We start from the raw sequence: 17,711 nt of genomic DNA, 5'->3' as shown, positions 1-17,711 counted from the left end.
CTCTCTCTCTCTCTCTCTCTCTCTCTCTCTCTCTCTCTTGTAGTGGTCTCAATATACTAGATTTGTTTTTAATCTTGCCTCAAACGTAAAATGGATGCATGATTGATCATGATTTGTTAGGCGTCCTAAATGCAATATTTATTCTATGTTCGAATAATAAAGACGGTAGTTATCGGCAACATTAATCATGCTTATTTATGTAGAGTTTCAATAACTGTTAAAGTACAACACTCAAAACGAAACACAACCTTAAGTTTAGAACAGTGGTTCCCAACCTGGGGGAAATTTCCCCCATGGGGGAAATTTGAAGCTTCCAGAGGGGAAATAATTACACTATCTACTAACTAAAACATGCAGAAAATGTTCTCATAGTACGTGCGGCAATATGTTGTTAGCCATTCAATTTTGATATGATCATATCAGTTCTCACTGACATGATATTTAAGGGGAGAATTAGAGTCTCATGCCCATTTCTGAGGCAGGCGAGTGGGCAAGAGGGCTGGGCGGGGCATGAAGGGGGAAATCTGGATGGTTGAACTGGGTGCAGGGGGGATATGACAGAAAAAAGGTTGGGAACCACTGGTTTAGAAGCACTCACTTATGGCCCATCTCATGGGCGATGATGTAAGAAGCGGCGAATGTCGTCGCCTCGTTGATGGTACAAGAAAACGACGACTGACACATTCCACCAACATAGGCTAAACCCACCGTGGAATTCTTGGATGGCCGGTCATTCCACAGGTCAATGCCCGACAATAGCAAGGCGTGGTCCCAGTGACCTTTTGCGCCCTGTCAAGTAAAGAAAATATAAAATAGTGTGACAATCATGCAGTTAACGGAGTGTTGAAAATGGTCTATTGGAAAATAAATAATATCAGTCTCCATGGTTTCGCGTATGTTAATGTGTATGCAAATAGTTGTCAACATTTCATACTATAAACACTCATATAAACAATAAAAGCATAGTTGACACTTGTGTACTGAATACTGTACACACACACACTATATATATATAAAATATATATATATATATATATATATATATATATATATATATATATATATACATATAAATATATATATATATATATATATATGTATATGTATATATATATATATATATATATATATATATATATATATATATATACTGTATATAAAGCTGATTTCTAAACGAACATACTCTCTGTGTCGTAAAACCTCCACATTCCTAGTTGCTTCACACACCTAACCATAAGGCTTATTATCATCATGTCAAACAGTTCCATTGACGTCCTACCTATTTTGCACAGATTCTTACACTTCCTGGTTATCAAGGTTATTTCTTTTCAATATGTCTCTATTAAACCCTACCTAGTACTTTCCTCCAGTTTCGTAAAACACTTCCGATTTATACACTTTCCATTAACATGCTGTCGGTCTTTCTGTCTACAAGACCAAAACTCCATGAAATAATCAGATTTATTATTTTACTTCTCTTACCCTTTCTCGCACTTTCAAGTATATTCACATTTCTTATCTTATCAATTCTCTTCAAACTACATATACTACAGTAATTATACGAGTAGTTCATTATAAGGTTTCATTCCTCTCTTTCATTTGCTCAATTCACTTTCAAAACATTTTCACTTGAGCCTCCAAAGATAGTTCCAGCCTCTCGACAATCTTTCCTCTTTCTTTCATTTGTTCTGAGCATCATCAATTCACTTTCAATACATTTTCACTTGAGCCTCCAAAGATAGTTCAAGCCTCTCGACAATCTTTCTTCTTTCTTTCATTTGTTCTGAGCATCATCAATTCACTTTCAATACATTTTCACTTGAGCCTCCAAAGATAGTTCAAGCCTCTCGACAATCTTTCCTCTTTCTTTCATTTGTTCTGAGCATCATCAATTCACTTTCAATACATTTTCACTTGAGCCTCCAAAGATAGTTCAAGCCTCTCGACAATCTTTCCTCTTTCTTTCATTTGTTCTGAGCATCATCAATTCACTTTCAATACATTTTCACTTGAGCCTCCAAAGATAGTTCAAGCCTCTCGACAATCTTTCTTCTTTCTTTCATTTGTTCTGAGCATCATCAATTCACTTTCAAAACATTTTCACTTGAGCCTCCAAAGATAGTTCAAGCCTCTCGACAATCTGTTGCATAGCCACTACTACCTTTCTAAGATGCTTCACCTATTCTCTGACCCACTTCTTCTTCATGCTAATACTATTGGTAATATTTACTCGCAGATACTTATACAAATCAACCATATTACTACTAACATTCATTTCCCCATTTCCTTTTCCTAACTCTTTTATACTCAAAACTTTTGCTTCTTATAAACATTTTCAGACTCTTATAATAAGTTCTACATTTTCTGTTTATTATCCCAAATAAGCACAGTATTATTTCACACCTATATTCACTGACCTCTCTTAGACCTCTAACATCCCTAAATTCATAAAGAGGACGAATAAACAAGTTGACAGACTTATCCTACCCATCTTCCGAAACCAGTTTCAGAACAAGCCAGTCGCTCTTACGTCTCCGTATCTTGCATTAGGCAAGACAAATCTATAACCAACCAAGAAGGCAGTCCAATACAAGATTAATAATGTAGCTAGAGACAAGTACAAAATTGCAAAAACGTTTAAATGATGCATACAGTCCAACGTTTGAGGTGCACTGATGGCACTGCCCCTCTCCCACCCACGTTTGCCCCAGACAAAAATAAACACTGTCATTATATTGCTTTTCAATGTTGCTGTCTGCCAGCCTCTCTCCTTCTGAAGTGAGGGGCTATTTGAATGGTAGCTTGTCATCACGGTGGCCAAACTATAAATGAAAATCAATGTAAACTTACAAACGGGTTCTCGTCCGATTGCCATGAACAGAAATCCGTCAGGTACTCGTAGATATCGCCTTTGGAGCTGCTCAGGGTTCTGGTACCTAAGACTTCCACTCTCTTGACTACCATGGAGACTTTGTTGTCCAAAAGAGAAGCATCGGAATACAGAAGGTGGACCTGCAGACAAGAATCGTTACAATTAGTAATAGAAATTAAGATTTGTGACAGTGGACAGACAGGCTGCAACACCACAACACTATATACTCAATTTTCTACTTCTTTTAAGATTTGTGACAGTGGACAGACAGGCTGCAACACCAGAACACCACATACTCAATTTTCTACTTCTTTTAAGATTTGTGACAGTGGACAGACAGGCTGCAACACCACAACACCACATACTCAATTTTCTACTTCTTTTAAGATTTGTGACAGTGGACAGACAGGCTGCAACACCACAACACCACATACTCAATTTTCTACTTCTTTTAAGATTTGTGACAGTGGACAGACAGGCTGCAACACCACAACACCACATACTCAATTTTCTACTTCTTTTAAGATTTGTGACAGTGGACAGACAGGCTGCAACACCACAACACCACATACTCAATTTTCTACTTATTTTAAGATTTGTGACAGTGGACAGACAGGCTGCAACACCACAACACCACATACTCAATTTTCTACTTCTTTTAAGATTTGTGACAGTGGACAGACAGGCTGCAACACCACAACACCACATACTCAATTTTCTACTTCTTTTAAGATTTGTGACAGTGGACAGACAGGCTGCAACACCACAACACCACATACTCAATTTTCTACTTATTTTAAGATTTGTGACAGTGGACAGACAGGCTGCAACACCACAACACCACATACTCAATTTTCTACTTCTTTTAAGATTTGTGACAGTGGACAGACAGGCTGCAACACCACAACACCACATACTCAATTTTCTACTTATTTTAAGATTTGTGACAGTGGACAGACAGGCTGCAACACCACAACACCACATACTCATACTCAATTTTCTACTTCTAAGATTAAAATAGATAAGGTACACGAATATCTAAAATGACTGTCGCTTATAGTGTAAATACTAAACCATTGTGATTGTATCCAAATAGTACTGAAAAAGCTGATTTCTAATAAAAGGAAAAAACTCTGGTGTAATGAGTTAAAGTGATCATTTTCAAAATAAATAATACAGGCTGATAAATACAACAAAGACACCAGAATGAAAGAAATAGAATAATGTTGTGCCGGGCAGAGAGAAGGTTGTGACTCAAAGACAGGATGAAAGCAACTGAGTTAGTTTATCAAAGAACATTCCTTTATATACAAAATCTCAAAGCAACAAGAATTTTCATGTTCAAATATTGACACTGTTTCAGAGGAGAAAATAGATATGTTTTTTCAGGTTCTTTTTAGTGCGAGGGGAGAGCGAAGATACAAGCACAAAATGAACTATGTACGATCGTGTGACACACTGTTGGTACAATGTTTACAGAATCGGTACCGAAAATATAACCATGCCTTATTCTTTCGATCAGCAATAGTCTACGAACAAGCAAGTAAGTCATTAATGGTTAGGGTAAGTTTGTTCGCTGGGTATATATATTTCACAATAAGACTTTGAATAAAAGCAAAGGTGGTCAAAGATTATGAAATGTCTGCATTTACTGACTCAATGATAACTAGTTTATATATGACATGTCTGTTTTGACGTTGTTACTTATTTTAGAATGATTTATTGTTAATTTGTTCTCTTCATTTATTTATTTCCTTATTTCCTTTCCTCACTGGGCTATTTTATCCTGTTGGAGCCCCTGGGCTTATAGCATCTTGCTTTTCCAACTAGGGTTGTAGCTTGGATAGTAATAATAATAATAATAACAATATATATTTGATAAAACTTTTAGAACTAAATAAAACTCTCTTGCAAACACCGACGGTAGCATATTCGCTTTCTGTATTGACATTGGACAGTTCAGCTGACCATTCAGTGTCAGGTTGAGTAACGCTGAAGTTGGTCATCACTTGGATGGGTGACCACGAGCAATGACAGACGTTGTCAGCACACAATCCCCTTGAGCATATACTGCACGTGGTAAGTCGCTGGGTCAGCAACCTCACCCCGCAAGTAATTACTGTAAATCGATAGTTTTAACATTTGGTTCGACACCCTATAACGAAAAAAATAAACCGTATGGCGAAGGAACAGACACACAAGTCTGCATTTGTGAAACTTAAGCCAGGCTGACACTTGCACGAATTTGTGGCACGCATTGTCACAACTCCAGTCGTGAACTGGCGTGAACTCGTCGTGAAATGGCGTGGAGTGTTCGTAAACCCGTCGTGACATCGTGGCATGTCGTGACGAGAATTTTGAAATGTTCAAAATTTTGGTCAAGACAAAATTTCGTGACCGGGTTGTGAACTATGCGCGAACTGTTCGTGAACTCGTGCCAGTTCGTGTCAATGTGGACAGGTCATCTGTGATTCTAAGGTAATTTTTTTTTTTTTATCTTCCAGTTCGTGCCAGAAAATGTCACGACCTGCCACGACAAGTTCGTGGCAAAAAGTCGTGCAAGTGTCAAGTTACCCTAAGTCTCATAACGATCTTATCATAATGAATTGAAGGAACAATTTTCGAAGACGAAGTTAACATTGGAAGATGGTCTCTGCGATTTTTCGTTTCTCTCTCCTAACTGGCTATGCTATTTTCTCTAGTTTGCAGACCATAAGCATGAAAATTGGTTAGGGATTTCTTGTAAGTTATCCATTTCATTTCTAAAAAAAAGCAGTATCATTATTTCCTTTTGGATTAAGCTCCACTATTTGTCTGCTTTATAGCATGGATGCAAATAGCATCGCGAATCGTAATTTTTCCTCATAACAGACACACAAATCAAATGGGAATTACATATGCATTATTCAGTAATGAAATCTACCATGACTTCCGGGTAAATACTTACAGCATTGACAAGGGTCATCACAATGTCCATGGTTTTAGTCTGCGTCGCCTTATCATTGCCCGGGTAGCGTTCTTTCACGTAAGAGAAGAGCTTCGAATCCACGAAAACCCCAAGTTCTACTATATAAGGACCCTTTGCAATCCTTCGTTTCTGGCGGCTGTTTCCTCGCGTTTCGTGAGGACTGCTGGAGTCTGCTGGAAACTTTGGGGCAACAGGACGTAGCATTGTTTCGGGTAGTGTCAAAGATTCCATACCTGTAATTCACCCAGACATGTCACCGATAATTAGTAAAGTTTTTGCTTTTGAAGTAATCTGATTCTCACACCCCAACCGGAAAAAAAATCAACTGAATTTGATTCATTTTTCTAAAATGTTAAGAATCATTCATTACTTTAGGTTAAAAACGAAAATCTTAAGATCTTATTTTTCTTAATCCAATATTACCTGTACATACTAGTAGTAAGTTGATCCAAATATTTATACACATCACCTATAAACCCCCCAAAACGCTATTTTCCTTGTTATTATATGAGCTTTTAATATTTCAGAAAATTTCGGCCATTTATTATCAAAAGCACATGATTACCATTAAGCTAGCATGAGGTCACTCACTGCCTTCTATCTCTACGCATAGTTATGATATAATCCTTTCTCCTATTGTGTTCTCCAACTAGTATTTTGGGGGTAAGGTTGTTAGATCTACACCCTAAAGATGATATTTACCATCTGGCTCAAAATTCATGAACGAGTTGAGAGGGTAGGTCACGTATATTGGTTCGTCGAAATCTCGCTTGTGCCTGAGCGCTCCCTGGTCGCTGGGGTCGATCTGCTCCAACTGGTAGGGAATGCCATTGTGGTGGAAAACTCCATTCTGATGAGAAATATGGCAAATGAAATGCAGTTGATAAAGAAAAGCGTGCTTATACTATGAGCTCGATTATAAGCTACGTTTGGAAAACGTTGCTTTTTCCAGATACTAGCCTTATATGTAAGGAATAGGTCTAAAGATTGTTCAGGAGATTATCTGATAAGATTTGAGTAAATTGATATCATTTATAGTCAATGCATCCTGATAGGTCGTTGATAAGGATTACTATCATGATGTTGATTCAATTACAATCTTGAAAGATAATAACCAGTGAATACTTACCACACCAGTACAAGTAGACAGTACCATCCAGTTGTTATTGGCATTGCCGGCGTAGAAACAGTCCATATCGCTTTCAAATTCTTCAATATATCCTTCCTCTCGATGAATCCTATGAGTTTAAGTAGACAGTAATGATTTAACATTATCCTATATTCTCTTATCACTACTAATATTACAAACAAAGATTGATTGATTGATTGATTTAGAGTTTTCAGGCATCCTGACATCAAAGGTCATTGACGCCGGTAACATTTGATTTATGCATACAAAAATAAAAAATAAAATAAAAAATAAAAGTATTTAATTAAAATCATAAAAGTTGAATGTCATAAAAGTTAAATAGTTTTCAGAAGACCTGCTTCTGAAATAAATCTAAAAATGCCACTTGCATGGTAGGACACATCATTTCCAAGAATCTTGGCAAGGATGAACCGGCCACCCTCACCTCGAGCCTCAAACAAATATCTATTCCTTAAGTTATTATAATTGGGGCATTCGGTCAACAAATGCCTTACTGTTAGAGGTACTAAACAGTCGTCACAATACGGTTGGTGTTGGCCCTTCAGCAGAAACTCGTAACTAAATCCCAGATATAGTAGGTAATACGAATATCACTGAACGTCTTGAAGAATCTTACCTAAGTTTCAGGTCCTGATCTGCGATATTGACCTTGCTCAGGAGAAGAGTGAGGTCATCGCCATTCACGGGTATGGAAACGGGGAGGTCACTCGGGAGGTCACTGAAACCACCCTCGTTCGCTTCTCGTTTCCATCGGTGGTGTAAACCAATTGGCAGACCACGCAGCACTTGGTAACTTTTAGCTAAGTGTCAGGAGAAATTAAAATGCTTTTGAATATTGAACACCAAAAGGAATTTCTGATTTTTGTAATGTTTAGAAATAGAATCAAAGATCTATAGTCCATTTCTTTTAGCGATGCATATTTGCACCGACTCGCGGCGGTGCCCCTTTAGCTCGGATAAGTTTCCTGATCGCTGATTGGTTAGAATTATCTTGTCCAACCAATCAGCGATCCGGAAACTTTTCCGAGCTAAAAGGGCACCGCTGCGAGTCGGTGCAAATCTGCATCGCTAAAAGAAATGGACTATAGGTTTCAATAAATTTTCGTTTTAAGATATAGATTACATCATATACGTTTGCAATTTTTTTGCATCAGTTTATGGCAAATATCTATCCGGGTGAATTTATAGCTAACTAAAACAAAATAAAACAATTTTTTGGCATCAGTTTATGGCAAATATCTATCCGGGTGAATTTATAGCTAACTAAAACAAAATAAAACAATTTTTTGGCATCAGTTTATGGCAAATATCTATCTGGGTGAATATATATATTAAAAAAAAAAAAAAAAAAAAAAAAAAAAAAAAAAAAAACATCCTCAAGGAAAGTAATGAATAATGAGATAATAGGCAATATTATTCTAAATATGCCATATTTTTAGACTTTCTTTCAAAAGAAATTCTCAGCTATTTTAAGGAAATATTAGTAACAAGTAAGAAATTCTTAAATAGAAAAAAATATACATGTATCATGTATCAACAATTTTCGAATACAGGAAATACGTAAACAGTAATTAAAATGTTTCAAGTGATCAACCATCACATTCACAATTAATCTCTTTTATTTAAACATTGATATTCAACTTTTACTGTATAAGATGACACCTACAATACAGAAATTATAAGTACCTGGGAATAATGCCATTCAACAACAACAAATTTCATCTCATGAAAACACTTAGTATTAATTTCCAAATTGTAAAAGTTACTATTAATTTCAGGTTAACTATATATTTCTTATAAAAACTCTTTCCTCTTCCACACACATACCAGAAACTCTTTACTCTTTCACACATATACCAGAGAGAGAGAGAGAGAGAGAGAGAGAGAGAGAGAGAGAGAGAGAGATTACTTATGTCTTGTCAAGATAACTATATATTTCTTATAAAAACTCTTTCCTCTTCCACACACATACCAGAAACTCTTTACTCTTTCACACATATACCAGAGAGAGAGAGAGAGAGAGAGAGAGAGAGAGAGAGAGAGAGAGAGAGAGAGAGAGAGAGAGAGAGAGAGAGAGAGAGATATTACTTACGTCTTGGGCGATTTTTGAAGATAAAACTCTCCACATTCGGGTTCAGTCTTTCTTGACTCTCTCGTAGCTGAATCTAGAAGAAAATTTATACATTATTGCATAAATCCAGTTGATCATATTTGGTCAAAAAAAAAAAAAAAATCTATTTATCCCTCTAGACAACACAGTTACCGTCAAATTCTTATTTTAACTCTGCAGAACCTGATGGCACCAATACCTATAAGAAAGGCTTTGTACCAACCGTGTGTCACACGATCGTACATAATTCCTTTTGTATATATTATGCTTGTATCTTCGCTCTTCCCTCGCACTAAAAAGAACCAGAATAAACATGTCTGCGTTTCTCCTATGTAACATTGTCTGTTTCTCGAACATGTAATTTCCTGTTGCCTTGAGGTTTTGTATATTAAGGAGAGTGTTCTATAATAAATTAACTCAGTTGGTTTCACACTGCCTTTGAGTTCACAACCTTCTCTCGGCCCGTCACAGCTTCTTAGCAAGTTATGGTCTCCCGCTCTATCTTGCAAGCAGCCAATAATCTCCCGGTTTCCCAAAAGCCATCTCCCGCTAATACTTCTGATATAGCTTCCAGTCTGCATTCTTTAGGCTAGTCCAACTAACTATACACCCTTCTCGTCAATCTGTTTTTACTCATTATTGACAAATAAATAAACCACCTCCCATATAAATGTTTTTTTTTTTTTTTTTTTTTTTTGACCAGGCAGACATGAATCTTTTTATAGTTTATATATGGCATATTTGTTTTTGACGTTGTTAATAGTTTATATATGACATATCTGTTTTGACGTTGTTGCCTTTTTTAGAATGATTTATTGTTAATTTGTTCTCTTCATTTATTTATTTCCTTATTTCCTTTCCTCACTGGGCTATTTTTCCCTATTGGGGCCCCTGGGCTTATAGCATCTTGCTTTTCCAACTAGGGTTGTAGCTTGGATAATAATAATAATAATAATAATAATAATAATAAGATTGTATTGATTAAATATCATACAAACAGCTGTAGATGGGAAACCACCATCTGCATTCCTTATACAGAAATTCTATTTTGCCTATGATTTCGCCAACAAATAATTCTAGTGGTGGAATATTATCTAATGAGAATGATACATTAAATTTATGCATAGTTACGTTCAATGAAAGGTTTTATTTAAGGACGAAAACCAAAGTACACATTTATTTGGTTGTTTCAAACCAAGCAGTTTTCTTGGTCTTACGCATACAAAAAGGTAATCTAATTTAGGTTAAATTCTTATTTATAGTATTTAAATATCGGAGCAATTTTGTTTCTTTGCCGTAGAAGTAAATAGCAGTACCAGTTGAACTCGGTTGAGTCCTTTGTTAGGCTGGAGGAACGTAGGGAGTAGAGGTCCCCTTTTTTGTTTTGTTTCATTTGTTGATGTCGGCTACCCCCCAAAATTGGGGGAAGTGCCTTGGTATATGTATGTAGAAGTAAATACGTCAGGTTTAGAGGGATAGCTTATAAGAGCTTGAATAAAGAGATTATTGCGTACAAAGTCGCTTCCAATCCTAAAAAAAAAAGCGATTACCTTATCAAGAGGAGTAAAGGGAACTAGAGAAGAACCAAGGAGTAATTAATGATTATGATATCTACTTTTGATACAGTCCTGTCGGTAAAAAACTTGAAATATAAAGGAGTCCTCAGGAGAAAAAAATAATCTCAAACACATACAGGCCAATCCCGTATAAATTCATAGTAACATGGATAAAACGATGGTAACTAAACGAAATCCTCAATTTTAGAAATTAAAATGTTGTAAAGATTCGATTATTCTTGCAAGATTAAAGATTTAGAAAACACGGCAGTAGTTGGAACGTCATGAATTGTCATCTTCCTTAGACCGCATGAGCTAGACCTATAGTCCATTTCTTTTAGCGAGACAGATTTACACCGACTCGCAGCGGTGCCCTTTTAGTTCGGAAAAGTTTCCTGATCGCTGATTGGTTAGAATTATCTCGTCCAACCAATCAGCGATCAGGAAACTTTTCCGAGCTAAAAGGGCACCACTGCGAGTCGGTGCAAATCTGCATCGCTAAAAGAAATGGACTATAGTAGGCCTACTTGTCTCAAAGTGGAGAGTTTGTCAAAATTTAACAATTAGGTGATAAAGCAGTAACATGTGAGAATTTTCAACACATTTCCCAAGATATCGAGTTGGAACATAGTACAGTCCCAAGTTTTCTATGTTGAGCGAAAGTAGTAACAGAGAATTCTTACAATCGAAGAACATAAGGGAAGAAGTTGCACTAGAAAGGGGGCGAAGAAAAAAAAGATTGGGAGCATTGGAATCAGTGACAGAAGAATTATTGGTCAGAAAATAAAAACTGGGCTATTTTTCCCTGTTGGAGCCCCTGGGCTTATAGCATCTTGCTTTTCCAACTAGGGTTGTAGCTTGAATAGTAATAATAATAATAATAATAATAATAATTAAGAAAGGAAGGTAGGCTATAGATTCATAAGTATGAAATAAGGATATGAATTATCAATATAGTGCGAAATTATTTGGTAAAGTTCATTTTAATGTTTCAATATATCTTATTAGGAAGTAAAAATAAGGGTTTACTTTTATGAAGTAAGAATAAAATATGTGACTTTTATCTCTACAGTACTAGACAGGCGAGAGTAGGAACGGTTCAAATCTTGGCCTAGAATGTAAGAAAAAGTTTATAGAAGTTATGATCTGGCCACCCTAGCAGTACCAGCTGAACTCGGTTGAGTCCCTTGTTAGGCTGGAGGAACGTAGAGAGTAGAGGTCCCCTTTTTTGTTTTGTTTCATTTGTTGATGTCGGCTACCCCCCAAAATTGGGGGAAGTGCCTTGGTATATGTAAGTATGTATGTATGATCTGGCCAACATAAGGTTCTGCAAACACCTGTCTACAAATATAAATACAAAATTTTTCGATTATGATAGCAAAGGAAGGATTCTAAGATATACATCTTGTCAGTAACTATTGAAGTGTTAAAGCCATCTGGGGGTGGGTGGCGGAAAGTTGGGAATAAATTAAAACTGAGCCACTGATACAGCATTTTATTTGAATACGGCTGTATCCTACAACCTAGTTTCTTAATATCTATCTTATAGCTTTCATATTTATGGATTTATACTATATAGCCAAGCGCTGGGGCCTGTGATAGCATTCAGCACGTAAGTGAATCTAGGGTAAAACTCTAGTTACTCTAATGAAGAAAAAGTAAGAAGAGGTGTTTTTTCATTTATTTTATTTTTTATGCTTGCAATGTTGCTAGTTTCATAAAAATAACGATTTATTGCAATTTTATTCCTAATTTGGTGATTAGATGTCTAAAATACTGTAAGAAGAGGTGTTTTTTCATTCATTTTATCTTTTATGCTTGCAATGTTGCTAATTGCATTAAAATAACGATTTATTGCAATTTTATTCGTAATTTGGTGATTAGATGCCTAAAATACTATATTTCCCATTTAAAGACAAAAAAATCCAAAATAAATTATTTGATTGCAAAATAACTGTATTGCAATTTGTTTGCAATAAATGACAATTTTGTATGTTGTTTGGTCCTTAGCAATGTATAACACAGGATGGAAGAAAGGTAGCAAGAATGCAGGGAAGGTGCCGCTAGTTGGCGAAGGAACATAGCTAAGACGCTCAAATACTGCCTACAGTACATAGCAAGAGGTAAACTGGCAGCACTAACTGCCCACTGAGCGCACAACGTATGGAAAAAAAATATTTATTCTTTTTTGTTATGGTTTTTTGGAGGTTTATAAATTATTATTCCCTTCTTTGAATGATTCGACCGTAATCCAAATTTGTAATTCGATTAGTATTGTCTTTGTGCTAACCTTAATAGAAGTCTAAAAAGACTTTTTGAATATTCCTTATCATTATTCAATGCTGCAATATATATATATATATATATATATATATATATATGTATATATATATATATGTAAATATACATATATATATATATATATATATATATATATATATATATATGTGTGTATATATACATATATATATATGTATATATACATATATATGTATATATATGTATAAATACATATATATATATATATACATATATACATATATATACATATATATATATATATATATATATATATATATATATATATATATATATGTATCTATACACACACACACACACACACATATATATATATATATATATATATATATATATATATATATATATATATATACACATGTGTGTGTGCGTGTGTGTGTGTACAGAATAAACACAATACTATTCACGTCCCTGCTATGGCACACTTATTGCTTATTTAATTTCATGCTAAGGAGATCGAGAGAATTATTGTGATACTTCGGGATTTTATAATTTCAGAGGTGAAATATAAATCATACTTTTTGTCTTAGCAGATTACAGAATCTTGGGGACATTTAACATGCCTCTTTTACACTTTAAACCCTCTTGTCTGAAGTAGCTTTCACGTCCTCTTTTGATTGGCTAATATTTTGCTTAAGTTTTTCAATTGGTCATTTCTCAAATAGCTTCTATTATTATTGTTATTATTACTTGCTAAGCTACAACCCTAATTGGAAAAGCATGATGCTATAAGCCCAGGGGCTCCAACAGGGAAAATAGCTCAGTGAGGAAAGGAAACAAGGAAAAATAAAATATTTTAAGAAGAGCAACAATATTAAAATAAATATCCCTTTATAAACTATAAAAACTTTAACAAAACAAGAGGAAGAGAAATAAGATATAAGATAGAACAGTGTGCTCGAGTGTACCCTAGGGCTGGAATTTGCGTCCCGTGTACTTCAAGAAATACAAAGGTATATTATTATAGAACCTCACAATCACTATAGGTTTCTGTTTTGATTATTATCATCAAAACTAAAACAAATGAGATGGCTTCATCAAAACCCGACTAACGTTAAATAGAATATTAAAACATTAAACGCAAAAACTGATCTACATAAGATGAAAAGAAAAAAAATAAAATCTTTTCACGAATGAAGTAAAACTCCATGAACATTGTAAGTTAGCACTTAAAATCACCAATCCTAATAGCAGATCCAATATAAAAAAGTTAGATGATAAATTGGATGTGTATCAATCACTTCAAATATAATTTTCACACAAAATAATTTGTCTATCATTTTCTTATCATGTTGCCCCAAAGACTCGGCATTTCCTTCCATATTTCCCGAAGTAAATCTAAATTTCGTATGCTTTTGGGAAATCTATTCTGTTCAATTGAACAAATCTAGTGGTATTTAAATATATTTGGAAAGTATGATGGATCTTGACGTTATCATAATCATCATCTTGCTAGATTGTATGGCTTTAGATAATATGATGTACACTTAGTGCTATTTCCTACATTTCCCTTGCTCAAAGTTTCCACCGTCCAAATTCAATTGAAATGGTAATTCCTCTGTATTTAGTCATTCTTGACAAGTCTTGGTGCCATGGATCATTCACAAATCAATACCTCTTTTGTTTGACTTTTCATGGCATTGCCTTGCACTATAGCTGCCCTTTTACCCCCAAAGGACGTACTGGTACGTTTCACAAAACTCACCCCTTTACCCCCATGGACGTACCGGTACGTCCTTGCAAAAAAAATGCTGTAATTTTTTTTTTCAGATTTTTGATATTTTTTTGAAAAAATTCAGGCATTTTCCAAGAGAATGAGACCAACCTGACCTCTCTATGACAAAAATTAAGGCTGTTAGAGCAATTTGAAAAAAGATATACTGCAAAATGTGCTGGGGAAAAAATAACCCCTTGGGGGTTAAGGGTTGGAAATTTCCAAAGAGTCTGGGGGTAAAAGGGTTAATTAATATCATACTTTTGTTTTATTGGTCTGAGTTATGCGTTAAATGTTTGGTTTTGCCTACTACTTTTCCCTCTTTTGTGACAAAATTTATAATATTTCACTGTCTTCACACGTATTGCATGAAGCACATTTATTTACCAACTAACAACTGTAAAGAGCACAAAACACTATAGTACATATAGTACACTATAGTACATATCTCAGATCCCTATTGGGCAGTACACTTGATTATTACGAAATAAAACCTAATGAAACATACACCTTGGCCTAGACTAGAAAGTAATTTTCACCTGCACACCAATATTACTTGACACTATATGTTCGCTATTTGGTTGTGGTTAAAAAGTCGATTGCCAGCACATGTTGATCCAGGTATCCAGAGTCACATTAATTTTGATTTTACATTCTTTGATTTCTCATCTTCGACAGAATTATATATATATATATATATATATATATATATATATATATATATATATGTATATATATATGTATATATACATGTATATATATATATATATATATATATATATATATATATATATATATATATATATATATACACACACACACATGCAACCAACTGGAATAATCCGGTAGGGCTTTTGAAACACTTAAATTTTCTTGAAGGTGTTGTTCTGCTATTTTTCCATTTGATGAGATTTTCCTTAGTCAAACTTGTATCTTGAAGGAGTTTGTAGAACTTACTTGTAGGCCGTGTGTTTGTCCGAACACCGAAGCCAAAAAACCAAGGGATAAAAATTCCAAAATCATTTTCGGTTGGCAAAGATCTGAGTATAAAAATTGACTTCAGCCACGGATGGCCTGGGCTTTACACCTTCGTGAAAAGCTAACCATCAACTAAATAGAACCCTGGAATGAATAGTAAGTTCCAAGTTGTCCTCATTAATAATGACGTCATTAAGGGTTGCCAGATATTCCAGGAAGTGACACATTAATGGAAAGTTTGTCGTCATAGGAAGATTTTAGAAGACTTTTGCTTTTGGGACAATTTCCTTAATACTTGACAAGTTTGATTAGGACAGTACGTAACACGATTAATGATAATCGCCAAATGTTAATTTATTAGCAGAGATAAATGAAAAATTGGGTCTAATATACTTCCTCCACCGGACTTAGCCTATAGGTAGCATTGTTTAGTTGTTTAGTATACACCGGAAACTCTTCTGTTGTGTGCTCTACTGACGTAACAAAATGGTTCCAACGCAAAAACAAAAGGAAATAAAAAAAAAAGACATGCGTCACTCTGATAGCTCTTTAGCATTGCCGTACTAAAAACACAAAGCACATGGAGATTCGAATGGATAGAACGAATCCTTTAGAGCAGTGGTTCCCAAACTTTTTTCTGTCATTTCCCCCCTTCACCCAGTTCAACCATCCACATTTCCCCCTTCATGCCCCGCCAAGCCCTCACGCCCACTCGCCTGCCTCAGAAATGGGCATGACACTCCAATTCTCCCCTTGAATATCATGTCTTTGAGAACTGATATGATCATATCAAAATTGAATGGCTAACAACAAATTGCCGCACATACTATGAGGACATTTTCCGCTTGTTTTAGTTAGTAGGTAATGTAATTATTTCCACCCTGGAAGCTTCAAATTTCCCCCCAGGGGGAAATTTCCCCCAGGTTGGGAACCACTGCTTTAGATAAAGTTCCACGAAGTACATTCCCCGAAAAAAAAATTAATAATTTCCCTATACAAATGCACTGAGAGATTTTTTTTTTTATCAAGTTATTGATAATTCAGTGTCTCAAACTCTTGTAATTGGAATCCTTTTTCCCTTGTACTAAAAACACAAAGCACATGGAGATTCGAATGGATAGAACGAATCCTTTAGATAAAGTTCCACGAAGTACATTCCCCGAAAAAAAAAAATTATAATTTCTCTATACAAATGCACTGAGAGATTTTTTTTTATCAAGTTATTGATAATTCAGTGTCTCATACTCTAGTAATTAGAATTTATTTTAGATAAAGTTCCACGAAGTACATTCCCCTAAAAAAAAATTAATAATTTCTCTATACAAATGCACTGAGATTTTTTTTTATCAAGTTATTGATAATTCAGTGTCTCAAACTCTTGTGATTAGAATCCATTCTCGCATGTTTCGGGGACAAGCACCCACATTTTACTGCGCAAAGAGAGCAAGAAAATAGAATGAGCACATTAAGCTGATTTTTTAAAGATATACTGTACATAATCTTATCTCTCTCAGCACAAAGAAAAAAGGGCCAATATAAACATATTATATACCTTTTTTTTTTTTTAATTAAAGGATGTGCTTATACATGTTTATATATGTTTAACATACTTCTGTATACCAGCATGAATGGCATAATTCATGAAATTTGATTAGTAATAATAAATTTATCATACCGTATATATATATATATATATATATATATATATATATATATATATATATATATATATATATATTTATATATATATATATATGTGTGTGTGTGTGTGTGTGTGTGTGTGTGTAATTTATAGTTAATGTCTGTCTAAACATATTATAGAAGCCTACATATATGTATACAGTATTTGTCTGAAGGCCTAATATATATATATATATATATATATATATATATATATATATATATATATATATATATATGTATATATATATATATATATATATACATATACATATACTGTATATATATATATATATATATATATATATATATACATATACTGTATATATATATATATATATATATATATATATATATATATATA

At 34.5% G+C, this 17,711-nt stretch overlaps 1 protein-coding gene across 1 annotated transcript in view; it reads right to left on the bottom strand.

Moving 5' to 3' along the window:
- Positions 1-15,787, bottom strand: part of LOC137641338 (A disintegrin and metalloproteinase with thrombospondin motifs 18-like) — a 37,970-nt gene extending 22,183 nt beyond the window's left edge. Inside the window, exons 1-8 of the mRNA XM_068373795.1 lie at positions 15,647-15,787; positions 9,083-9,155; positions 7,607-7,790; positions 6,970-7,078; positions 6,543-6,690; positions 5,820-6,073; positions 2,851-3,012; positions 599-789 (exon numbers count right to left, since the gene is read on the bottom strand). Of these exons, the coding sequence (XP_068229896.1) occupies positions 599-789; positions 2,851-3,012; positions 5,820-6,073; positions 6,543-6,690; positions 6,970-7,078; positions 7,607-7,790; positions 9,083-9,155; positions 15,647-15,712 (1,187 nt within the window). The 5' untranslated portion in view covers positions 15,713-15,787. The remainder of the gene's footprint in view (positions 1-598; positions 790-2,850; positions 3,013-5,819; positions 6,074-6,542; positions 6,691-6,969; positions 7,079-7,606; positions 7,791-9,082; positions 9,156-15,646) is intronic.
- Positions 15,788-17,711: the final 1,924 nt, after the last annotated feature.

This window comes from Palaemon carinicauda, chromosome 1 (genome assembly GCF_036898095.1).
Source record: "Palaemon carinicauda isolate YSFRI2023 chromosome 1, ASM3689809v2, whole genome shotgun sequence".
Classification (NCBI taxonomy): Eukaryota; Metazoa; Arthropoda; class Malacostraca; order Decapoda; family Palaemonidae; genus Palaemon; species Palaemon carinicauda.
The sequence above is the reverse complement of the archived record's forward strand: the minus strand, read 5'-3'. Positions and strand labels throughout refer to the sequence as shown.